Raw genomic sequence first — 26,814 nt, forward strand, 5'->3', positions numbered from 1 at the left:
ACTACACTTATTTTGTGGTCCCAAAAAGAGACTGAGAGTTTCGACCGATTCTGGACCTCCGCAACCTCAATGGTTACTTGAAGGTTCTGAGATTCCACATGCTGCCCCCAGCCCGCATGTTGCAGGACGTGTCCAGGGATCAGTGGGCTGTGACTCTGGACCTGCGGGATGCGTACTTCCATGTTCCTGTTCACCCAGCTCATTGGCAGTACCTCCGATCCGCTTTCGAAGGGATGGTTCTTGGTTCTTCATGGTTCTTCCCTTCGGCCGCTCCTTGGCACCCCACACTTTCACAAAGTGCATGGACGCTGTCTTGGCACCTCTCGCATCCCGAGGATTGTTGATCGTCAATTACCTGGACGTTTGGCTGATTTGTGCCCCGACCAGGACCCAGGTCCTGTCAGACAGAGACATACTCCTGACCCACATCGGCTGACTGGGCATTACGTAAACAAGAAGAATAGTCATCTGACCCCCACCCAGAGGGTGGCCTTCATTGGCATGTAACTTGACTCAGTCCTAGTGAGAGTACACCTGCCCACCAGGAGAGTTCAGGCAATCTTATCTTGCCACGACCACTTTCAGCAGGGGCCGCCCTGACCTGCCAACACCCGTTGCTGATACCCCTGGGCCTGCTCCATCTCCAGCCTCTTCAACGGTGGTTCAACCTCCACCGGCTGCACCCGAAGCGCCAATGTCACCGTGCTGTCGCTCCTTTCTCTCAGGTAGGGTGGATATGCTGAGGATGTGCCACCGGGAGCTGGCCAGCACAGGCGCCTCCCAGATTGGCTGGGGGGTGTGACCTAGGGCAGGTTGGTCAGTGGCTGTTGGCTACCCCCTTGGAGCGGCCGGCACATCAATACACGAGAGCTCCGAGCTGTACTGCTGGCCCTGCGGTCTTTCCTTCCACATCTGAAGGGAAGACATGTCCTGGTGAGAATGGACAACACCGCAGAGGTGTACCTGGCATCCTGAATGTGGCAGAGGATATGCTCTCGAAAGAGGGCCCGCCGCCTTGAGGGGAGGGCGTAATGAACATCTGCTTCCGCAAGCTCAAGCTCCCCACGCCCACCTACGGAGACCTCATTACTACCTGGTGTCGGCTACCATGAGCGGGGTGACCACCTGCCTTCGCTTCCGAGAACAGTTCAACGCCGACCTCCACAAGCTAGCCATCAGCATGGTACCCTTCCCGAGTCTGCACTTCATGCCCAACAACGTCAAGACTGCTGCCTGTAACACCACACCCCCTGGACTCAAGATGTCCGCCACCTTCATAGGCAACAATACAGCCATCCAGGAGCTGTTTAAGTGTCTCTGAGCAGTTCACTGCCATGTTCCGTCGCAAGGCCTTCCTACTGGTACACCGGGGAGGGCATGGATGAGATAGAGTTCACCAAGGCAGAGAGCAATTTGAACGACTTGGTATTGGAGTACCAGGATGCCATCGCCGAGGGGGAGGTATATGAGGATGAAGAGGAAGAGTCTGACATCCAGAGCCAAAATGTAACTTTCTTAAACCATCAAATAATGGGTCGTTCCAAAAACAATAAAACAGTAACAAAGAGCAAATGCATCCCATTACATTTACGCAACTACGGTACCACTTGAATAACATTTATAAAATAATAATTGTTGCTTTTTCTGTATATAAACTATATTGAAGCCACTTTATAATGATCTTTTTCTCCTATATGCATTTTATTAGGCAATATTTGAATTAAAGTAAAGATTTTGTTTTTCCATACTGCACAGTGCATAGGATTATATTTATTATTGAACTGTACATAAGGGTCCATAAGAGTGGAGTGGAAGACCATCATATTAAAATGAAATTACTTGAGCTGAATATATGTCAGTCCTGCATAAAATGTAAATGCCTTGCTTTGCTAGCCCCCCCAACCAAAAAAGCAAAACCACTAGCAGGCAACCGAGGAAGTGATGTAACAGCAAAGTTGCACTTCCTGGAAATCGTTGCTATGACAAACGTCAACAACTAGACACTCTTATTCACTTTCATTTAGCTACCAGTTTTAATGTTTTTATCAAATAATACGATTTGTTTTCATTAGAATAATTTTGCTAGTTAGAGATTAGTTAATTGCTAACTGTAAATCAAAGAATGACATCCGTGTTACAGCCTCAAAAGGAGGCTCCAAACGGGACTTACACATTCGCCAGTCGCCCAAGACCTGTTCAAAACCGCACCAAATACAGAGAGCCCGCAGCGGAGCAGTAAGTTTGATAGACAACGATATATGCTGTCAGTAACTGATAGTTTAGCCAAAAGCTAACTTCAGCAGCGTAAACAACTAGACTTTTTGCTTAATGAAATGGGTAGCTAGATTATTGCCAGCATAGCAGAGTTGGGGTCAGTTACATTTCGATTCCTGTCAGTTGTTGCACTGTATATTTTGCAGGGTCAGGCAGCTGAAATGGTGCTAGCAATTGTTCAGGTTTTCAATAAGTACGCTATCCAGTCTTGATTGATTAAAAAACAGGTGCAAAACCTGGTTCATTAATGTAACTGCATTAGTGCACGGCTGTGGATAAGTGTATGCTAATTCGTTTTTATCAAGATTGTACATAGAAAAAAAAGAGCACCTGTTCCCTTGTCATGCAGAAGTGATGGACAGAGCAATTATGGAAACATCATGTATGACCGACGTGTTGTCAGGGGAAACACGTATGCCCAGCACATCCTACCAGTGGTGAGTTTCCAGCTCACCAAGTCAGATATTGAAAGTGATAACCACATTGGTAAAAATGTTTCCATCACGTCTTGTATAATTATGTATTGGCCAGGCAGCTCAGCCTGACCCTATTGAGGTCCAGAGACAGCAGGAGTCCAGAAGGAGATCGGTCGCTCGGAAGCGTGCCATGGAGCAGTTCAGGCCCAGGACTCCAGAGGCTCTGGAGGGAAGGAAGCACATAGATGTACAGACAGGTAAAACCTAAATCTATGGGTAAAACAGAACAACATCTTAGCTGCCTACTGTCATTGTTGGACAACACAGAGGTTGGATTATTTCCAGAGCTGGAAATAATTACATGGATTATTTCAGAGCTTTATCTTGAGGAGCTGAATGATCGCGTAGAGGACACCAGCGTCGAGTGCCAGACCGACGCCTTCCTGGACAAACCGGCCACCCCCCTCTTCATTCCTGCCAAGTCCGGTAAAGATGTGGCCACACAGATAGAGGAGGGAGAGGTATTACATCTTTTTATTTTTCCTCTTCTTCATTGCTGTGCAATGAAAACAATTCAACATTATGTGAAGGAGCTTCCTTCAAATGGATTGGCAACAGGTTGAAAACACGTTAGGCATATCTTTGTATTTATTATGGATCCCCATACTCTTCCTGGGGTCCAAACAAGATTAAGGCGATTACATCAGAAAAAATATAAACTAAACAGTACATCATTCAACACATTATTACACCACTACTCTACCACTACATATCTACAATACAAAATGTATAATATAAGAATGTGTGTGTGTGTCTCTTCACAGTCCGCATTGTTCTAAAAGGTGTAGTTTCATCTGTTGAAACAGTATATTTGAAAATGTATTCAACACACTTTTAACCCTTTATTTTTTATTTGTACCCACTTTTTAACCCCTCCATGCCCATGTCCCCTGCCTTGTCCTGCAGCTGTTTGACTTTGACATGGAGGTGCGCCCGGTGCTGGAGGTGCTGGTGGGGAAGACTGTGGAGCAGGCCCTGCTGGAGGTCATGGAGGAGGAGGAGCTGGCCAGCCTGCGGGCACAGCAGCGGGCCTTCGAGGAGCTCCGCAACGCCGAGCTGGTGGAGGTGCAGCGGCTGGAGGAGCAAGAGAGACGCCACCGTGAGGAGAAGGTACAGGACCACCAGACATGGCTGCTGCCACACGGATACATGTAACCAATTCTCAGGCCAAAGATAAATTACGGGATAGATTAGTTTTAAAAAGTTAATGTCCATTACTCTCAATAGTGCAACAGAGGTGGTTTGTTAGGGTGCTGAGTGGTGGTCTGCTTGCCTGAGACCTGAAAATATTTGCATCCTGAGTGAATGCCTAGGCTTTCACTAGGGAAGACGGTGCCAATTAATCAGCCTGCAGGGATTGACATTAAGGTCTGAAAGGCAATCGCCCATTGGGCAAGTCAGCAGTATTTTGGGGTTCCCCAAAATTATGATAACTTGCCAGAACATTTAAAGTAGCTATTTTTACCAACACACATGGGAGGAACCAGAAAGACCAGACTATTGGAATTCTTTGCATTTTGGTTGTTATTAGTCAAGTAAAATAAAACACCTGGCGAATGGAGCAGCCTCAGAGCATGCTTAACTTGAGCGACTGCTCAGGGCACTTTCCCCAGGCAATAAGGCAACCCTCAATCCCTGACCTAGGTTTGATATCTGCTCAGGCACCATAGCATGAGGTTCCAGACAGACTCTTTGGAGGGAAACAGACCCATGACTTTCATTGTCTCTCTTCTCTGAACAGGAGCGTCGAATCACCCAGCAGCGAGAGGTGCTGAAGAAGGAGATGGAGACTGCGGACAAGATTGCGGCGCGAGCGTTTGCCCAGCACTACCTGGCCGACCTGCTCCCCTCAGTCTACACCACGCTGAGGGAACACGGCTACTTCTACGACCCTGTGGAGAGAGGTCAGTCTTCCCCCAGGGCCCTGCTGACTGTCCCTTGACCCTTTCCTCCAACAGTTACATAAGAGGTCGTGCTACATGAGATGTTCAATGCACAAGAGAGGACTGCCAAGACTGGTATTAGTTTGGTATTTTATTAGAATTCCCATTAGCTGTTGCGATGGCAGCAGCTGGTCTTCCTCGGATCCACGTGAAGATCCATGGAAGAATCTCACTGCATAGTCCTCGCATCCTTGCTCCTTGCCTCCTGGAGGTGAAGGTCAGAGGGGAGGGACATCTGGCTTTCCCAAATGGGTTTTGAGGAGGCGAGGAGAGAGGACTCAAGGAGTATGCAATTGAGATTCTCCCTATGTATAGTTCGAGTACCAACATATTAAGTATTTGGTTCTAAAGATGCATGCATATTTACAGTATTTAACATTCAATGTGTTTTTTTTGCGTGTGTGCTCTGGTCTTCTCTAATGTCCAGATATTGAGACTGGCTTCCTCCCGTGGCTGATGGCTCATGTCAGTAACACTTTGGAGAAGAGATACGTGGCAAGAGCAGTGTTGGACAGTAAGTGGATGAATGCACTTCTGAGATTTTTCAAATATCAATACTTTAAATCTTAGTATCTGTGCAGTTAACACATTCCCATAAGCCTTCCACAGAAGTGCATTTGCTGTGAGGCCCTCTTGAGATTTAACTGGTCATAAACATTGTTTTGGCTCCATCTAGTGGCTATAATTTAATACTACAGAAGCGATTGTAATTTAGAGAACCACCATTTACAGTGCTGCAGTTCTGAACTCAAATATCCTACAAAGACCATTGATGCAACAGCAACCTATAAAATGCCATTTCAAAGACACGAGTTATGCCTATGTTATATCTGTGTTATGTCCACAAGGGGTACTAGAACCATGAGGGTTAAACCCACCAGGGTACTCCGACACAGACCAAAGAGTTATAGCATACCCTCTCCGTATTTGTTTTAGTGCTTATCCACGATGTCACCCAGAAGAGGCTGGAGCTGTTCCAACAGATGCAGCCCCACGACCACTCCACCCAATGAGGGCCTGTACCACTATGGGGGGACATACAGGTAACATCAGCCAATTCGAAAGAACCAGCATTTGTTAATGGTATAAACAAATGAATAAACCCACTGCCTGTATGCTTAAGGCTAGTTATTTGATATTGGAGCCAGAACCATTGATGCTGTGAGTGTGTTCGTTTGAATGAAAGAGACCTCCCCATTCTGTCAGGCCTGAATCCAAAACCGTTATTCGGTAGTCCCCATAGGAGAACCTTTTTGGATTCTGTGTAGAACCCTCTGTCGAAAGGGTTCTATCTGGAACGAATAGGATTCTTCAAAGGGTTCTCTTCTGGGGACAGCCAAAGAACCCTTTAAGCGTGTAGCTTGAAATCCATGCCTGCATAACTCAAGTTTTCATACAAATCTTTCATCCATGTTACACACAAGTCAGACTTAAAAGGCGCACTTAAGTCTGACTTTTGTCACAACTTAAGTGCGTCAGACTTAACATGCATGAATGATATGTAGGACAACTTGAGTTATGCAGGCATGGATTACAAGCTACACGCTTAAAGGGTTCTTCGGCTGTCCCCAGAGGAGAACCCTTTGAAGAAACCTTTCTGGTTGCAGGTAGAACCCTTTTGGTTCCAGATAGAACCCTTTCAAATTATGAATCGGTCCTTAGAGAGATGTACTACATGTTCCTCATGCTGGCCTACACCACTTAACAGCTCCTCCCTTGAGTTACAATCAAAATCAGGATGGTAGAGTGACTGATAAAGCAGGTTGATGTTAATGTTTTTAACCACACATCTGTAAGAATAGAAGAGTCTTCGAGCACTGTTTTTACACCTGACGACTCATTGCTATTGCATATACAGTAAATAACCCATACTATTATAGCCGGTCTGGTCCCAGATCTGATTGTGCTGTCTAAAGCCACAGTGTTTAAAAATAAAAATATTTGCATCAGCATGTTGTTAATCAAGCATGTTGTGATTACGTATAGGGCATTCCCCTCCATTCTGACACTTCTGTCTTTCCCCAAACAGAATCCAATCACATTATTGGTTGATATTCTGAACAAACACCAATTTGATTATTTTAAAGTGTTTAATCTAACCCAGGCAGCACAGCACCTTTAATCATATGTACTGTACGTAATGTAATCCATTACAAAGTTAATCTCTGCTGCTACTGTGTCCAGGAAGTTAATACAAACCATGCTTTTTTTTGGTCTGTTTTCTATACAGGGAATGCATTTCAAATGAAAAGTTGAGGAGCTGAATGGCGAAAGGAAAATCTCTACATATCTGTGCAACACAGTACATTAAATGGTTATTAAAAAATGATTTACTCTACTTATATTCATGATTTGAAAATATCGAACAACTGTCTACAATAAAGACTATAGATTTAACTCTTAGCATTTTCTACAAATCTCATTAGTCTTTGGTTTCATGGACAGTGCATTTATAGCCTATTAGTTTCCTGTCCTTAACCTTAGTGTTGTCGACAGAGTTTACTGACTTTTGATGTAATGTGTTGGAGGCTTGTGTTTCAGTAGCTCATTATCTGCAATTGGTGACTTGTCTTATTTTCCCTGCTGGTACAGTCATTTTCCCAAAATTGTATGTCTCTTGAAATTATACTGGTGTTCAATCACTAAATTCCGGTTTACAAAAAGTCACATCCCTCAACAACAATCCTATAGTATTTGTGCCAGTGCCTTAACTTGAAAGTAATCTGCTAAACCAAAAATATTGCCTACTTGTTTGGTAAACTAAATGTTTACCAAACATTAGCTCTTGCGGTCATACCATTATGCTATTTAAAAAAAAAAAATTTAAACAAATAAGACATGCTGGAAAGTACAGTACATCTGTGTTTCAGGACACATGTATACGATCCTTGTTGTTTATAAATAGATTGTAAACTATTTCCTCTTTACAAGTGGCTGTTTCGGTCCAGTAGAATGCATGCGTTGTGACCTATAGCGCGCATTTTAGTGCACGCACTTCAGCGTTTTATCTCTGATATATACCGTTCTATTTTAATCCTACTCAACTATTGGTCCGTTTCCATTTATGAAACCTCCCCAACCCGTTCACAGCGTTTCCTAGGTTGAGTTTTAGAGGGTGTGCTTCTGACGCGCACTATTACTCAACTATACAAATAGAAACACAAGAATGGTAATCCAAACAAATATACACGTGCATCTAATATCTTACTTTTGTTTGTTTATGACGCCATAGTTATTTTGTTAGAATGAATGTGTGGTATTAAATTACCACTTCCCACAATAGACTTAATCTACAGTAGGCCTATTTTATGTAGCAACAGCAATTCGTAAAATTCTCAGATTATGTGGTGTTTTTATAAAGGACTTTTAAATGTAATTTTGCACTTTTTTTTGTAGTTGTATGCCTAAACCCAATAAATCATGTTAAAGCTACTCTGGTAATAAACTTATGGCACATAATGCTCACATAATGCTCTCATCTGAATACTCTTATGATGTGGCCTCTTGGTTATCTCAAGGTCTTCCCTTCTGTACAATGACACAACTATTCCATCTGGTCTGTTTTATCCTCAAGGTCATGGAGTGAAGCCATTGCATTTGTGAAATAAATATGCTGTTTAGTGCCTGTCTTTTTATAATTAGCCAAATATAACAGGCTAATTGTATAATTGTTTGCTAGTCAACAATGAGCAGTATGTACTATTAAGAAAATGTGCTTTGACTGTAGCCAAAGTTATATTCTGTCTGGTTGATATAGCGAGACTCAGATTATAAATGATTATACTGTTCTGCCTGCGGCTATGGAATCCTGACCTGTTCACCGGACGTGCTACCTGTCCCAGACCTATTATTTGACCATGCTGGTCATTTATGAACATTTGAACATCTTGGCCATGTTCTGTTATAATCTCCACCCGGCACAGCCAGAAGAGGACTGGCCACCCCTCATAGCCTGGTTCCTCTCTAGGTTTCTTCCTAGGTTTTGGCCTTTCTAGGGAGTTTTTCCTAGCCAACGTGCTTCAACACCTGCATTGCTTGCTGTTTGGGGTTTTAGGCTGGGTTTCTGTACAGCACTTTGAGATATTAGCTGATGTACGAAGGGCTATATAAATACATTTGATTTGATTTGATATAAATGCAGGCCTACTGAGTGGTTTCAACGGTGATAAATGACATACTGTAGGTGCCCCATAAAGGGTTGTCAGGGTACCAGAAACAATGTGCCCATAAAGAGTTATTGACCACATTGAATCACTGATCCTTCAATGGTCAACATTTTTCTATGATAATTTTAAAGCTTTGCCATATATTTTCACCCCAAATTAATTGTAATTACTTATCACAAATTAGGTTACTAATTTTAAAATAATGTTTCTCCATAATAAACATACCATTTTAATCCTACAGTAGATAAGTTGTAGGGTTTTGCCCTTATTTTGCATTTTTCTACAAGCTTGCTTGAGTTCAAACAGTTTTCAGTATAAACTACGTGTCATTAGTGGGAGTCGCTGTTGTACGAATGACGGTTCCCTCTTGCCTGGCACCGGTGACAAGCAGGAACTCATGCAAGCAGGCGGCAATAGTCGGAGCGCTGAAGTAGCGGAGGTCAGCCATATTGCCGCGCTGTTAGTTCTGCAGAGGAGTGTCCGAGGCTGCCCTGCGGTAGAACCATCTTAAATCACACCTGCTCTGGTAAGCCATTGTACCTATTAATGAATAGGCGATCGAATATTTATGTGAACGTGAGACAGTTGAACAGAATAGGGATGCTCACTACTTTGTTTCCGCACTTGTTGCACCACTTCTACCGCCGCTTCCCACAAAGGGGAGAAATATAACAACAGGTGTCTGGGATAATTGTAGTGGGTTGTGGCTTGGTAAAATGCTAGAAATGGAAGAGTATGTAGCTTGCAAGTGTAAAAATGTATCCATGATGCAACGGCTATTTTATTCGAATGTTTGCTCCAAAATGCACAATTAAAACCTATTCGAGTCGGTCAAATAATTATTTTGGATAATAATATTATGACATTTGACAACAAAGAAGATTCACTGATTAGCCTAGTAGCCTATGCTAGGCAACTACAGATTTAGGTTGGTAACGTTAGGTGGACTCAACTTGTTTCCTTTGTAGGTCTGTCTACTTCTACACACGTCGTGTAACCTAATAGGTTTTGTTATTTTTGAAAAAGCCTAAACAGTGTTGGCCTAATGTGTATTTTCTTCAGAAGTTAATGAAGCTCGTGGCTATTTAGTGATCCCAACTGCCCTGTTAAAGGATATAGACAAGGTGTTACATTGTAACAGACGGCAGACCCTAAGCGCAACAGTATATTTGATACGCAACAGTACATTTGATGTCCCTGTGATGGATAGGCTACTTTGTATTGGCTTCACATCACCCAGTAGTAGCCAATATTAATTGATTCTGAAGGAAAATGTATCTGCAGTACACCGTGTATCATATACTGTAGGCTACATCGAACGTCCCCTCATAATTTTATCCGAGCAAGGATCACACCTAGATACCACAGTAGTGGTGCTGAAGTAAGATGTTTACCTATAAGGGTGGAGACTCCTAATTTATTTCGGTGTTAAAGCTCGACTCTCCGTTTTGTGGCTGTTATGGGTGAGGCTCGTTTAATCTGAATTTCCATAGACTATTTATAAAAAGTGATTCATACGGCTGTACGAGGGCTGCGTCAACCAATCTCTATTTCGCACCAGCGTTTAAAGAAGGCAGGGTAGTCCCGTCTGACTGGTTATCACCGGAGTGGCTGAAACGCGTTTATCCTCTTTCGCTCTCTCTGACAGGAAGGCACTGACTGTGGAGACGTCATTTAGTAGGCTATCCGAAGTATTTGGAAACCAACTTCACAGCTCCGCGCACGGACCCAGGAAAAGGACACACAATGCCTAAAGCTGTAAGTATTGCAGTGATTTTATATATTTCAAATATGTTAAGGTCGTCAGAGTTCTACTGAGTTGTCTAAACATATGCTTGGTAACTAAAGAGGATACGTTGGCAGTCCTGAGTCGAGATCCAAGTAGCCCAGGCAGGCAAGAGACACGATGTCTGCTCATGATAAGAGGAGGTACTATAAGCTATTTGTGCTGTAATGACTATTTTACACCAAATATATATAATTTTTCTATGGTTTAATTTGTAGTTTCACTTGTAGATGAAAATACAAACATCCCCACTTATATCAATACATTCTCTTGAAGATGAGAATAAGAAGTTGGCCTCTTGTAAGTGGTCACACTGTCTGAATATATGTGCTTCCTCACATGAAGTTTAGTCGTCTTCATTAGTCTTACTCTCAGAACCTTTTTATTTGACTTAATGTAATATCCTAGCTGAGGCCTACCTGGGTTTAAAGCTGGTCATTTTTTTGGTGACATTTGTCTTTGACAGCACTTCCCCCAAAAAATATGGACTTTCATTAGCCCCCCCCCCAGTCTCTCATCCGAGACACTAGAAGACTAGGAGTCATAAAGTGTTAAGAGCATCACTGGAAAGTGACATCATTGTGGTGCTGGCTACATGACACAGTAGCACTCTCTGCTACTCCACATTTAGGCACACAACTTGAAAACCTGCCCTTTTTGGTAATATAATGGAGGACCGTTTTATTTTCTCTCCACGATATCAATGATGAGGCATAAGCATTGATTTACTGCCACTTACGGGCTTCTCTCTATATACCGTGAGTTAAGAAAGACATTAAATATTGCCAATGTTTTTTTTTTATGATCTTACTCCTATTTATAGCATTGGTTGGTCAACATGTTTTGTTAGGCTGTGGCTGCTATGCTCACTACTGACTAGATGGGCTTTCTATAACACAAACTGAGTTTCACTGACATGATGATCAGCCCATATTGAGATTCAGTATCGTGAGTTGTGATGCAATACTATCCATTTAAGCCAAAATCCTATTTACTGTGAAAAACACATCAAACCTAGTAGAATGTATCTATCATACAGAGAAATACATCTAGAGTAGATTTCATTGGTTTAGAAGAGAAAGTAATCTGACAAGAGAAAGTTGAGATTTGAGCAGCTGAGATTGAGATCCTGGTTTGGTGTTCTCTCTCTCAATTTACACTTGTCAGAATGACACATTGTCAGCAGGTTGACCTTTAATAGGATACATCTTGTCCTGGAGGCAGAGCCGAGTGATTTCCACTAGATGGGCCAGCTGCAAAGTCAAAATTGGCTATATATCGTAAGAATTCACAAAAACTAAAAATTGCTTAATTTGTCTTAAATTAAGGTTAGGCATAAGGTAAACAGTGCGGTAAAGATTAGGGTTAGATTTCAGATTGTATTACTTTGTGGCAATGCCAGCTATTGACTATCCTGCAGAGCTGCCTCCAGAACATGAGTCATCCCAATAAATGCCAACCTGCACATTGTCATCAAGTGAATCATGTTCCCTCCTTGGCTCTCCCTGAATCCTGTTTCACGGCCCCTTGAACATCCATTTGACAGTCTGACACACACACACACACACACACACACAGATGTGGGTGTTTCCTTCTCTTGTCTGAAACCCATTGTTAATAATTTGTTCTCGTGTATAATTGATAACTCAATAATATGACGATGCCTGCTGTTACGCCCTCTGGGCATGTCACTCCGAAGAGTCATCATGTTGGCACTTATCACATCATTATATATTTAGACATCATTATATAGTCTTTAGTTGTTAACAAAAGTTAATACACTATGTTCAGTCAACAAGTTGGCCAAGCTGAGGTGCCCCAGTCTGCAAAACTAACCCACTATTAGAGGTCTCAGTCCTAAATACCTAATTGAAAGGGACGCAGCAGGGGTGTATTCTACCCCCACTCCAGTCTCCATGGGACCTTCAGCTGGTCAGCAGGTAGGACCCAGCCCAGTGGGAGTTTATGGCTAAATGATTCTGTGGGGAATTGCAGACATGTTCCCATGACAACCCCACATTGCAACAGACTCCTTTAAAGCCACACCGTTGTTAAATATTGAATGGGAATGTAGCATGTAGCCCATTCTGTTGAGCCACTGTGGTGAGATGATGATCACCATCGGTCAACCAACTCATTAACCAGTGAAGGGTGTTGCATACTAGACTAGAGGTTCTCAAATTGTTTTGCCTCGGGACCCAGAATGAACCAGGTTGTCTCAGTCGTGACCCAATATTCATATCTTTAAGGCCGAAATGCAATCTGGAAAACTAGTTTTAATGCTATATTGACTGTAAATGTAGCAATTACATTACACAAGTGAACAACATTCCTAACTTTTTCATTGTCAATAATTCCATATTGATCATATTCTTGATGAAGAATGTTGGCAAGCTCACATGTTTGAAACCACAAAATCTGCTAATTGGCGCTAATAACTACATATTGAAAATATATTTATTAAAGCTTTTTTTTTTCAAAGAATACATTTCTACACACTTTCTACCTGGTATGTTGTTTAAATTCAGACTGCAGTATTTTTTCACCCCCCAAAAATGTATTATATTTAAAAATATATATTTATATATTTTTTTACTTAGACACCTGCGATCCACTCAACCTCAATTTGGTTACGACTAGAGATGTAATGATTCACAGATACACATCGGTCCCCGGTTCAAATGTTTAATAAGATGTGAGTGCATCGGTCCGCGGGACCCCAAAAGATCCAAATGTAGCATGCATCGGTCAGAAAATGTATTCAAGTGTATTCAATCAGAGTTGAGTTTTTTTTGTATTTTTTGTATTATTTTCTTTATACCTTCTGAAAATACCTCTCATCTTTTGTGACAACCGCGTCCTCGCCTTCAGTGTCGAACTTAGCATGTAATTGTGTTGACAGTCATTGATCTACAAGTCATTTTGCATTCCCAACAACCCTATCAGTAGCATAGTCAAACTGTGTGCTATGCAGCTTTGCACAATGATCAACTAGAGCTATTCTGTTCGGTTTCTGTTAGATTATAAAAATAATAATCTCTGTTTTCTATTATTATTTTAAACATTAAACGCACTATGCATTATGAGGGTTGAATGCCTTAAGAACACAGAATAAAACTATTAATACAAAATAAAAAAAAACCACATGAAATGGAATTCAAATTATTGAACCGATGTTGGTCAATTAGTTGTTTAAAAAACGGAAAATAACCAACATTTGGGTTAATCGCTCAGCACTAGTGATCTGGCACACCTGCGCATCACCTTCAGCATTCAAATGTTTGTAAAATGGCTTGCACTTTCTAATTTTGGTAGTTTTGCTTGAAACAATCAGTATTATGGTAATTTTTGGATATACAGGGTAAAGTTGATAATTTCATAACGAGGACAGTAATCACTTTTGCTACACGCACTGCATGGTAGAAGCAACTCACTCCGAGTCTGTCAACACATCCAAACAGTCTAAACTATTCGATTGAGATGAGACGGGGGCGATTTTAAAAGATAAATATAGAGCCAGTAATGTATCAAACACTTTTAATCTGCAATAATGACAAATTCATGAGTTGGTAATGGGGATTTCAGATTGAAAGTGTGGGGGGGATTGCCCCCCCCAACTGATATTGTGGTGGTAGGTGCTCAGTTTCCCTTATGGCTCAGCTCAGGTGCCTACATACACCATAGACAAATACATCATTTACAGGCCTCTTTCCTGTGACTGACACACAGACACACAGACACACAGACACACAGACACACAGACACACAGACAGACAGACAGACAGACAGTTCAGAGAGGCCCATCATTTAGAATGGAAAATGAATGTGTTTATGCAACAAGTGTTATTGTATCGCATTGAGTCAAATCACATTTGGTTTGTTGATTAATATACAAAGGATCATTTCGAGTCAGTTGGAAAGTTTGCTGTCATAAGCATACGTGTACTTCTCTTATGGTTTCAGAATAATAATTATAGTCATTCTCACCAGAGTTGCACTTTCTGGAAATGTAGGTCTTTGCCCAGTGTATTTGTATCATTAATGTCATGTTTTCTGGTAATGTTCTAACTGAATGGCTTCAGTGACTTACCGTTAGTCGAATTGCATGAGATCAGATGTCACTCACCCACTGGTTTTGTGTGTGTGGCGGTGCCCACTCACTTGTTCCTCTCTCTGTTGGTCTGGGTGTGTTGACTTAGGGTGCCCCGATTTTGTCATTACTCTAGGTATATTATACAACGATGTGGAGGGATAATGTTGTGCACGTTTCCTGTCCTTTTCCTCCACTTAGCTGATCCGGAGTCAGTTTAACTGTGTCGTCACAGGGAAAAGGCCTGTCTGTCTCCCTCACACAGCTGATCTGGAGTCAGTTTGACTGTGTGCAGTCTGGGACCTAAGGTCTGTTTAGAAGGCATAGTGGTATAGGAGAGGAACCACTGGGGAGGCCCAGCTGAAAGGGGATCTTTGTGTTGCTGTTTAATGGAGTTTTCTTCTCTCTCTCTTTTTTTACCTCTGTTTTGGATGCTGCTTCCCACAGTGTGAGCTAGGAGCCCCCCACCTCCAGGTTTAGTGATGATAATGTCAGTCCCTGGTTGTGTTTAATAGAGAGCTAAACTTGCTAAATTTGTCCAATAAGAACACATATTTTAATTTTTCTGTTGGAAAATGTTTCGCTACGGTGTGCCATGCTGAATTCCTGTTGAACTACCCCCCCTCCTCCAACTGGACTCCCAGACTCAGACTGAACCAGTCACAGCTGACCACAACATTCAATATGTCCATTATGAGGCTTTTCCAATGCAAAAAAATAAACAACCTTTCATGCTACCTTACCTACCTGTACCTTTTCATCTACCTTACCTACCTTACTTTTTATCTATCTATCTTTCCTACCTTACCTTAACTTACCTACCTTACCTTTAATCTACCTTACCTACCGTACCTAAACTTACTTACCTACCTTAACTTTAATCTACCTTACCTACCTTAATTTTAATCTACCTTACCTACCTTACCTTTAATCTACCTTACCTACCTTACCTTTAATCTACCTTACCTAAACTTACCTACCTTACTTTTTATCTACCTTGCCTACCTTTTATTTACATTTCTACCTTACCTGAACTTACCTACCGTACCTTTTCATCTACCTTACATTTTCATCTACCTTTTATCTTCCTTACCTACATTACCTAACTTACCTAAACTTACCTACCTTACATTTTCATCTACCTTACCGACCTTACCTTTTATCTACATTACCTACCTTACCTTTTATCTACATTACCTACCTTACCTTTTATCTACATTACCTACCTTACCTTTCATCTACTGTAGTTGAATGTGCTGACTGTAAGTCACTCTGGATAAGAGCATCTGCTAAATGACCTAAATGTAAATGTAGATGCAATTTTCTCTTTGTAGTCCATTCACATTCACTTGGTTCTGAAAGGGTTGAATTGTTCTTTCTATGGAATAATTGTCTACTGCCATCGTCACGTCAGTTATTCTGTGTAGGCTCAGTATGTAGCCTACGAGGCAGCTAGGGAGCATGGCTGTGAGTCAACAGTCAGTCAGTAAGAGCCCAGGGCCCAGCCCAGCAGACGTCCCGTTTGGCCGTTTCCATTAGGCACCATTGAGTTTGCTCACTACAGAGCCTCAATGTCATTCACAATGGCCAGGAGATGACAGATTACACCAAAGGCTCTGCTAACAGCAGGCTTCCGCTCCCTCATCTCTAAGTCCACACACTTCTTTATAGGGTTGTCAGTCAGTGCTAACCAATAACCTGGGTAAATACTGTACTGTAGAACCGAATCATAACTGAAACAACATCTGACCTAGAAGAGAGAGTTGAAGGACTGGTGTGTGTTAGAGAGCTCACAATGCTGACATTGTAATGACTATGATGTATTTTAGCAGGACTTTAGTCACTGAAGTGGTGATATCCTATCACGGGTCTCTATTGTGAAAGCCTTACACAGTTGATGTCATGTCTCATTCATGGAAATCGGGAAGATGCTCTCATTGCAACTCACAAGGCAGTTTTTTTCCCCTACGTTTTTCTCCGTATTTGCAACGTTTTAGTTGTTTGAATCATTTTATTACCTCAGTGGACCTCCGTAAGCAGACCAAAACTAGGACTGTTTGTGCAGCATAGGTCAGCCTTATCAATCATTAACCGAAGAATGGAAACGCATGCCTTTTCTCTCAAAACTGCAGTGAATGGACATAGGCTGTATTGACAAACTTCCCTGCCCACCCACGCTATCCTGATAGGCTGGTCTGTGTCAAGGGGTTATGACACTATCGCCCTCACCACCTATGGCTATCTCCGACAGGGGCCCCCTCTGAAGTCAACCATGTGCCTTTACTGTAACTAGCTAACTGCAGCTGGTAGCTACAAAAGGCTGACGTGCTTCACAACCACACACAATTTACTTTATAGTCAAACAGAGAAGTTTACCAGACTAGCTTAGTATGAAATCTGAAACGAGAGCTCAGGAGTAAATATTTGAGGTAAAACACATTGTGATTTTCCCACTCAGTTCCCTCCGATCAGTCTTTCTGTCTGTTACAAAGCATAGATAAACAAACACATGCTCTGTTGTGTTTATTCTGTCTTTACATACAGTATCATCCCCTTTGAAGTACATGTCTGTGTGACATGTAGATTAATCCTCAGCTGCTCTGTCACTGTTAGTTCCTATAGTGTTTTAACCCCTCTCTCTCTGACTAGATAGTAAATAGTCATGTTTTTGTGTTACTAATGTCTTTCTGTCATGTCTCTCCCTCCACAGGTCAATGTTCGTGTCACCACCATGGACGCTGAGCTGGAGTTTGCCGTCCAGCCCAGCACCACTGGTAAACAGCTCTTTGACCAGGTCAGTGTTTACAGTATCCTTCTTGCTGTTATATTCATAGGGTTGGTCCTGTTATTACCAGCAACAACAGAGCACCTAGAGTATTTACAATATATTTTTTGCAGACATTTATATTAAATATATTTTGAAGCCATCCTCTCGTGTGTGTGTGTGTGTGTGTGTGTGTGTGCGCGCGCTTATCAGTTGCCCTGCTCTAGTGACCCGGCCCCAAGCCCACTCCCCCACCTCTCCATACCTCCAGGCCTGTCCTGTACCCACTCACAGCCATTGATATGTTATCTAAGGCAGGGTTTCAAGAGATTTGAACTGGAATTGTTCTTATCAGACCCTCTCTCCTCACGTACTCTAGCAACCATTTCCCGAAAGGGGTGTTGTGCTTAGAGCCAAGAGGTTACTGAAACTGATTACCGGTAGGGTGATGTTACTGAAACTGATTACTGGTAGTGTGAGGCTACTGAAACTGATTACTGGTAGTGTGAGGCTACTGAAACTGATTACTGGTAGTGTGAGGCTACTGAAACTGATTACTGGTAGTGTGAGGCTACTGAAACTGATTACTGAAACTGATTACCGGTAGTGTGAGGCTACTGAAACTGATTACTGGTAGTGTGAGGCTACTGAAACTGATTACTGGTAGTGTGAGGCTACTGAAACTGATTACTGGTAGTGTGAGGCTACTGAAACTGATTACCGGTAGTGTGAGGCTACTGAAACTGATTACCGGTAGGGTGATGTTACTGAAACTGATTACCGGTAGTGTTAGAAGAGAGAGCATGATAAAAGCCTTTTCCTTTTTATCAGATTACAATATATATATAACAATCTAGATGTAAAATTGACATTATTTCTGGAAGTGAATAGAGGTCGACCGATTATTCCGAATGGCCGATTAATTAGGGCCGATTTCAAGTTTTCATAAAAACGGTAATCGGCATTTTTGGACACCGATCATGGCCGATTGATTACATTACACTCCACGAGGAGACTGCGTGGCAGGCTGACTACCTGTTATGCGAGTGCAGCAAGGAGCCAAGGCAAGGTGCTAGCTAGCATTAAACTTATCTTATAAAAACAATCAATCTTAACATAATCACAAGTTAACCTCTCTAGGATAGGAGACGCTTGCGTCCCACTTGGCCAAAAGCCAGGGAAAATGCAGCGCGGCAAATTAAAATAAAATATAAAAATCTAACTTTCATTAAATCACACATGTAAGATACTAAATTAAAGCTACACTCGTTGTGAATCCAGCCAACATGTCAGATTTTAAAAAGGCTTTTCGGCGAAAGAATAAGAAGCCATTATCTGATGATAGCACAACAGTAAACAAAGAGAGTAGCATATTTCAACCCTGCAGGCGCGACACAAAACGCAGAAATAAAATATAAAACATGCCTTACCTTTGACGAGTACCTTTGGCACTCCAATATGTCCCATAAACATCACAATTGGTCCTTTTGTTCTATTAATTTCGTCCATATATATCCAAAATGTCCATTTATTTGGCGCGTTTGATCCAGAAAAAAACAGCTTCCAATTTGCGCAACGTCACTACAAAATATCTCAAAAGTTGCCTGTAAACTTTGCCAAAACATTTCAAACTACTTTTGTAATACAACTTTAGGTATTTTTAAACGTTAATAATCGATCAAATTGAAGATGGGTTTATCTGTGTTCAATACAGGAAGACAACAAACCAACGTTACTTTTCAAGTCTTGCGCAACTCTCAACAGTGCAACCCAGTTCCTAGATGGCCGTACTTCTTCATTGCACAAAGGAATAACCTCTGTCCAAAGACTGGTGACGTCCAGTGGAAGCGGTATGAGTAGCAGGAAGTTGAAATTGTGCACGCTATTTATCCAAAAGTGAAAATGCTGCCCCCTATAACTTAAGAAGTTAACTACACATAGTTGATGATATTACTAGTTTATCTAGCTTGTCCTGCGTTGCATATAATCAATGCGGTGCCTGTTAATATATCATTGAATCATAGCCTACTTCGCCAAACAGGTGATTTAACAAGCGCATTCGCGAAGAAAGCACTGTCGTTGCACCAATGTGTACCTAACCATAAACATCAACACCTTTCTTAAAATCATTACACAAGTATATATTTCTAAACCTGCATATTTAGTTAATATTGCCTGCTAACATGAATTTCTTTTAACTAGTGAAATTGTGTCACTTCTCTTGCGTGTTGTGCAACAGAGTCAAGGTATATGCAACAGTTTGGGCCGCCTGGCTCGTTGCGAACTGTGTGAAGACTATTTCTTCTTAACAAAGACAGCCAACTTCGCCAAACAGGGGATGATTTAACAAAAGTGCATTTGCGAAAAAAGCACAATCGTTGCACGAATGTACCTAACCATAAACATCAATGCCTTTCTTAAAATCAATACACAAAGTATATATTTTTTAAACCTGCATATTTAGTTAAAATAAATTAATGTTAGCAGGCAATATTAAACTAGGGAAATTGTGTCACTTCTCTTGCGTTCATTGCGCGCAGAGTCAGGGTATATGCAACAGTTTGGGACCACTGGCTCATTGCGAACTAATTGGCCAGAATTGTACATAATTATGACATAACATTGAAGGTTGTGCAATGTAACAGGAATATTTAGACTTATGGATGCCACCCGTTAGATAAAATACGGAACGGTTCTGTATTTCACTGAAAGAATAAACTTTTTGTTTTCGAAATTATAGTTTCCGGATTTGACCATATTAATGACCTAGGGCTCGTATTTCTGTGTGTTATTATATTATAATTAAGTCTAGGATTTGATAGAGCAGTCTGACTGAGCGATGGTGGGCAGCAGCAGGCTCGTAAGCATTCATTCAAACAGCACTTTACTGCGTTTGCCAGCAGCTCTTCGCTGTGCTTCAAGCATTGCGCTGTTTATGACTTCAAGCCTATCAACTCCTGAGAATAGGCTGGAAATACTAAAGTACGTATTAGAACATCCAATAGTCAAAGGTATATGAAATACAAATGGTATAGAGAGAAATAGTCCTATAATAACTACAACCTAAAACTTCTTACCTGGGAATATTGAAGACTCATGTTAAAAGGAACCACCAGCTTTCATATGTTCTCATGTTCTGAACAAGGAACTGAAACGCTGTTTTACATGGCACATATTGAACTTTTACTTTCTTCTCCAACACTTTGTTTTTGCATTATTTAAACCAAATTGAACATGTTTCATTATTTATTTGAGATTACATTTATTTTATTGATGTATTATATTAAGTTAAAATAAGTGTTCATTCAGTATTGTTGTAATTGTCATTATTACAAATATATATATATATATATATATATATATATATATATATATCGGCCAATTAATCCGTATCGGCTTTTTTTGTCCTCCAATAATCGGTATCGGTATCGGCCTTGAAAAATCATAATCGGTCGACCTCTAAAAGTGAATCATCCCAACCATTGTCCTTCCCATGGAACCCAGAAATACATGTGTTTGAGCCGGTTCCTGACGTCAATGTTTTCTGTACAACATCTTTGAATACAGCATGTTTGTATAGTAAGTATAGAGGGACAATAAGACAATATCGTATTGTTCTCAGATTACCTTACATTGACGAGCTTGTAGTAAGTTGCTGCCGTAACCTCTTGTTGGTTGGTACTTCAGTGTAATGTACTGGATGTGAGGAGGCGGCAGCTATCTTAGTGGTTAGAGCAAAAGTTGCTGGCTTGAATACCCAAAGTGAAAAATCTGTCGATGTGCCGTTGAGCAAGGCACTTAGCTCTTATGTGCTCCAGGGGCGCCATACTACCATGTCTGACCTTGTAAAACAACACATTTCACTGCACCTTTCTGGTGTATTTGACAAATAAAAAACTTTAAAAAATTATGTGCTTATGTAATGGTTGAGTCCCATGGTGTCACGTCTGTAGCCACAGTATGGACTGGATTCCAAAGGCATCATGTAGGATCTTAATTTTCTCACTCTTTTGTTGCTGATCATTTTCCTGCATTGTAAGAAATGCAAACTTGTAGTATATTCAAGGTAGGGAATTTTACCTTCAGGCTCTCTGCAGAGATATCAGTATTAGATTCAGATGTTCCACTTCAGTGTCACTAAGAATTCCGTCAGCTACGTGTTGAAAGGCCTCAGTGGGGTGTGCCAGACATTGTCGTATAATGTCAAATAATTTGTGTTGGAAACAGTTTGTCGGCGCTCACAATACAGGTGCACGTAATGGGTTTGTCTTGTGAACTGTCCATCTGATAACCACCAGTAGCCAAAGTTTAAGTCTACTGACGTTGAACTACTGCTTCCTCTGGTTAGAAATGTGTCTGTCCAAAGCCTGTGACCTAATTGAATTAGAAACTTGGCATGAGCGGGTGAAGTCAGTAGCAGGAAGAACACAGACAGTGAGACAGAAGCGTACACACACACACACACACACACACACACACACACACACACACACACACACACACACACACACACACACACACACACACACACACATTTTAAATACTTTATTTGAATCCACCAATCAAATGTACAAACATTTCAAAGGTCCCTGTATGCGTGGCACTCAAGTGTACAGAAGGCACCTCCTTCTCCTAACAGCTAGGCTACCCACGACAGCTGAAACAGACCAGTACCTAGCCAACTGGTCTCCTTCTCCTAACAGCTAGGCTACCCACGACAGCTGAAACAGACCAGTACCTAGCCAACTGGTCTCCTTCTCCTAACAGCTAGGCTACCCACGACAGCTGAAACAGACCAGTACCTAGCCAACTGGTCTCCTTCTCCTAACAGCTAGGCTGCCCACGACAGCTGAAACAGACCAGTACCTAGTCAATTGCTTTGCCCTAGTTTTTGTGAGGCCCATAATCTGGAGGCCACGCAAGCCTGTGTACATGGCTGAGACTGCTGAATATCAGAGCCACCAGCTTGCACCTTCATGTGAGGCTGTCCCAGCATGCCACGAGGGGCTGTTTATTTAAGCAGCTTCTCGGCAAAGGCCTGCTCCATACTGTATAGCCGTCAAATGAGCAGCCCGGTCCTCCCCCTCACTCACACACACACACACACACACACTCACCCACACACACACACACAGAGTGACCCCCCCACACACACTGGTATTACTCAGCATCAGTGGTGAGCCCATCCCCTGTTAAAGTGGCCTGGAGTGGGCCACTCTCTGTGGTGGGCCCTGATCATATCCTCCTCTCTGTGGTGGGCCCTGATCATATCCTCCTCTCTGTGGTGGGCCCTGATCATATCCTCCTCTCTGTGGTGGGCCCTGATCATATCCTCCTCTCTGGGGGGGGGGGGGGGCTGATCATAGGACCATTGACGTGCAGCCCTGCTGCCTCAGCCCTACCTCTTCAACACACTCACTTTGATTTTTCCATAGAACTGCTTAAAGCCTTTTCCCCCACAGTTTTTCTTAGATACTGTGAATGTATACGTTCAGGACAGGCCACCTAAACAGTTCACTGTTCACGTTTGACTGGAGTGACCGTGCAAGGTGTGGCATTCGTGCTCCTGTCTCACTGTTCAGACTGCATGTGATGCAGAGTGGGAGATTCTCTAAAGTTGTCCAGAGGTGGTTCAAGCTGCTTCTCAATAGTTTTTTCCCCTCCAGTTTTATATACAGGATGTAGATTGTGTATATTATACATCTTTAATCCTTTGAATAATACTGCATATTTAACAATGATCTGCGCCCCAAAGATAAAGAATGAGAGAATCTTTTGATGTCATGCATGGCACAATTCTTGAATCCATTGTGGGACTAAACTAGGTCTTTTGTGTTGGGTGAGAACAGCTAACATGTAATCTACAGTTTGAGCTTCATTGATTCAACTGCAAATGTTTGTCTTAGAGCTGTTTAATGATTGGCTGATGGCCTGGCAGTGAGTGTCACACCCAGTTTGTAACTCTTTGGTCAAGTACTTTGCAGCCTTTTAACTCCTGGAAGGTTGATTAGTTCATTCCAGTACTTACGGTGGGGTTTTGTCTTTAATACAGGTACTATTGTTATTTGATAAAAATCTGTTTGACCCATCCCTAGACGGACATGTTCTGCTTTTGCAGACGGACAAAGGCCTCTAGTTGTACTTATTCCCCTGGGGAAAAGGAATCCTTCATTTAGATGACTCAATACCCTCTCTCTCTCTACCTCCTTTCTGTGTGGTTCCCGGTCCCAAAGACCCATGAAAGGGGCTGTTTGTGTCCTGAAACCCTCAGGACTTTCATTCCAGGGGAGACAACACAGTCAGATGCACTCTCTCATTTCAGGCCTGACTAGTCAGTGCTTGTTGTGCTAAAATACAATTTGGAGAGAAAAAATGTAACCTGAATCAAAGTCATTCATCTCCTGCAACTCTGGCACGTTAGCCCAGATCCATATTTGGTGGCAGCTAAGTAAGTACTGGGCGCTTGATTTTATGTTAACCTTGGCCACTGCTTATCGGATAGGAATGGGTGTGTGTGTGTGTGTGTGTGTGTGTGTGTTCACCCAACCAGCTAAGCACCCCACATGATGATTGGGTGGGGAATCTGTCAGCGACACAAACAGAACATGGCCTGGCGACTGGTGAGAGTTTCTCATCCTAATTGAAATGCCTGGTCTATAGACTCTCCATAACCCATAATATAGAACTATAGGGTGCCATTTCAGCCTATACATATATCTATGTTGCAGTCATTTTGGAAAATAATAAAAAAACCTAGAGATCAAAGAAGTCTCTGGTCTATCACAGTTGAGCTCCGAAGTCAGCGGAAAAGAGCACCTCTCCAACAAGTGATTTCCCAGATCTGTAATTGGCTACTCTTCCCTCTCACTACGCTAATCCCTGATTAATGGGAGAATAAAATCGATATAGTCACATATCAGGGTGTAGTCTTTTACGATATATGTTATCTTATCATTTTGACAATAGCGTAATATTATTTTTGTGCTAGTTGGCTGTACCTGCACCAAAACTCCAGTATTTTTCCTTCAAAGCTTGTTCTCCATCTTCTTTTTAAATAGGGAGCCAATTAGTTTTCAGCACTTTTATTTCCATGACTGATCAGAACTGGTTTTCTCATGGCTCTCTCTTCTCCCTCTGCTGCAGCAAACATATGGTGAGCAATATGTTTGTGACACCGAATCGCAATAGAATGATAGTATCGAATTGCAATACATATCGTATCGGCACCTAAGTATCATGATAATACTGGTTTGTGAGGTCCCTGGCAATTCCCAGCCCATCATTTCCTAATGTTCCAGTGTGTTGTAAAGGAACCAGTCATACAGACAGTACACACTAGTCATTCACTATTAGGGTTCCTCAGAAGTCAAACAATAGAGGCATAGTGTTGGGGAATAGACCAGTGTAGTAGACCAGTAGTGAACTATATGTAGTCATTTAATTACATTTTACTGTAGCTTGGTGGTAGTTGAACTAAATTCAGATCTTGGTAGTGTTTTCAGTAGTTATTAACTTTTTTGACAGCTAACTACTGGAACTACACACTAACATCACTTTTTTGTTGTTGCAAAAAGAAGACAAAATATTGGTAGGATGCAGTTCAAGAGTATGTGATGCTTGAGGTGTCCAGCCCTGAGAGGGTGGAGAGGAGAATCTGATGCTTCATGGTGCGGAAGGCACCTAGGAGGATGAGAACAGAGGAGATGAGTCAGCTTTGGCAGTGAGGACAGCCTCTGTGACACATAGAAGAGCCGTCTCGGTTGAGTGACCCGTCTTGAAGCCTGACTGGTTAGGGTCAAGAAGATCATTCTGAGAGAGATAGCGAGAGAGTTGGTCAAAGACTCAAGTGTTTTGGAAAGATGATACATAAGGGAGACCAGTGAGAGTGTTGGTTTTTGAGGAGTGGAGAGACTCTAGCCATTTTAAAGTCAGAGGGGATGCAGCCAGTGGTCGAGGATGATTTTATGAGGGAAGTGAGGAATGGGAAAAGGTCTCCAGAGCTGGCTGGAGAAGGGGGGAGGGGGGTTTGGAGTCAAGGTTGTCAGGCGGCCGGACCTCACTTGTCATAGAATTTCAACTGGAGAGCGAGGGGAGAATGAGGTCAAGGCGTAGGATAGTTATGTGTGAGTGGGACCAGTGGACTCAATAGGCTAATTGAATGAGGAGCGGATGTCGTCGACCTTCTTTTCAAAGTGGTTAACAAAGTCGTCCTCAGAGAGGAAGGAGGGAGGGGGAGGGGTGGACGATTAAGGAGGGAGGAGAAGGTGGAAAAGAGTTTCCTAGGGTTAGATGCAGAAGCTTGAAATTTAGAGTGATAAAATGCAAAAGCAACAGCTACTCTTCCTGGGGTCCACACAAAACATAAAACATGACATAATACAGAACATTAATAGACAACAACAGCTCAAGGACAGAACTACATACATTTAAAACATCTGACATAACCTACATATGAGTATGTACACAAACTATCTGAACCAAGTTTGTTGTTCCCTTGAGCAATCTGAAATGGGAGGTCCATACAATCATGGCTCTATATAGTACTGTAAGTTTTCTTGAATTTGTTCTGGATTTGGGGACTGTGAAAAGACCCCTGGTGGCAGGTCTGGTGGGTTAAGTGTGTGTGTCAGAGCTGTGTGTAAGTTGACTATACAAACTATTTGGAACACATTGTTTTTATAAAAACAAGAAGTGATGCAGTCAGTCTCTCCTCAACTTTTAACCAAGAGAAACTGCTATGCATATTATTGATATTAGCCTTCTGATTACAGGGAAGAGCAAGATGTGCCGCTCTGTTCTGGGCTAGCAGCAGTTTTTCTAGGTCCTTCTTTGCAGCACTTAACCACAAGACTGGGCAAGAATCAAGATAAGATTAAACTAGAGCCCGCAGGACTTTCTTTGTGGAGTGTGGTGTCAAAAAAGCAGAGCATCTCTTTATCATGGACAGACCTCTCCCCATCTTTACAACCATTGAATTAATATGTTTTGACCATGACAACTTACTCAACAGCCACATTATTTATTATCAGATTCAGCTGAGGTCCAGGATTTAGGGAATGATTTGTACCAAATACAATGCTCTTTGTTTTAGAGATGTTTGGGACTAGTTTATTACTGGCCACCCATTCTAAAACTGACTGCAACTTTTTGTTTAGGGTTGCAGGGATTTCACTTGCTGTGGTTGCTGACACATATATGGTTGAATCATCAGCATACATAGACAGACAGGCTTTGTTTAATGCCAGTGCCATGTCATTAGCAAAAATAGTAAGTAGCTTTAGCAGAGGATACAGAGGAAGAGAAGGTAGGGAGGAG

The 26,814-nt window shown here is 42.0% G+C and overlaps 2 protein-coding genes across 3 annotated transcripts in view; both read left to right on the forward strand.

Annotated features, from left to right (window-relative positions):
- The first annotated feature begins 1,959 nt into the window (after positions 1-1,959).
- rsph3 (radial spoke head 3) lies at positions 1,960-8,158 on the forward strand. Its single transcript, XM_021611570.2, has 9 exons — positions 1,960-2,235; positions 2,624-2,711; positions 2,806-2,947; positions 3,066-3,211; positions 3,657-3,860; positions 4,492-4,654; positions 5,121-5,207; positions 5,630-5,736; positions 6,924-8,158. The coding sequence occupies exons 1-8, from the start codon at positions 2,123-2,125 to the stop codon at positions 5,704-5,706; spliced, it is 1,020 nt and encodes a 339-aa protein (XP_021467245.1). The 5' UTR covers positions 1,960-2,122; the 3' UTR covers positions 5,707-5,736; positions 6,924-8,158.
- A 1,073-nt stretch (positions 8,159-9,231) lies between these two features.
- The window catches only part of ezrb (ezrin b), a 55,718-nt gene continuing 38,135 nt past the window's right edge, over positions 9,232-26,814 (forward strand). Inside the window, exons 1-3 of one of the 2 annotated variants that reach the window (XM_036984802.1) lie at positions 9,232-9,385; positions 10,508-10,617; positions 17,446-17,529. In XM_036984802.1, the coding sequence (XP_036840697.1) occupies positions 10,606-10,617; positions 17,446-17,529 (96 nt within the window). In that variant the 5' untranslated portion in view covers positions 9,232-9,385; positions 10,508-10,605. The remainder of the gene's footprint in view (positions 9,386-10,507; positions 10,618-17,445; positions 17,530-26,814) is intronic. The other variant, XM_036984803.1, reaches the window with a different exon arrangement.

Source organism: Oncorhynchus mykiss, chromosome 8 (genome assembly GCF_013265735.2).
Source record: "Oncorhynchus mykiss isolate Arlee chromosome 8, USDA_OmykA_1.1, whole genome shotgun sequence".
NCBI classification, from domain to species: Eukaryota; Metazoa; Chordata; class Actinopteri; order Salmoniformes; family Salmonidae; genus Oncorhynchus; species Oncorhynchus mykiss.

Excerpts from the sequence above, each read along its gene's own strand:
- rsph3 (XM_021611570.2), top strand. The coding sequence starts at position 2,123 with ATGACATCCGTGTTACAGCCTCAAAAGGAGGCTCCAAACGGGACTTAC. Across the intron at positions 2,236-2,623 it reads AGAGAGCCCGCAGCGGAGCA|AAGTGATGGACAGAGCAATT; the intron begins GTAAGTTTGATA and ends CTTGTCATGCAG. Across the intron at positions 5,208-5,629 it reads GGCAAGAGCAGTGTTGGACA|TGCTTATCCACGATGTCACC; the intron begins GTAAGTGGATGA and ends TATTTGTTTTAG.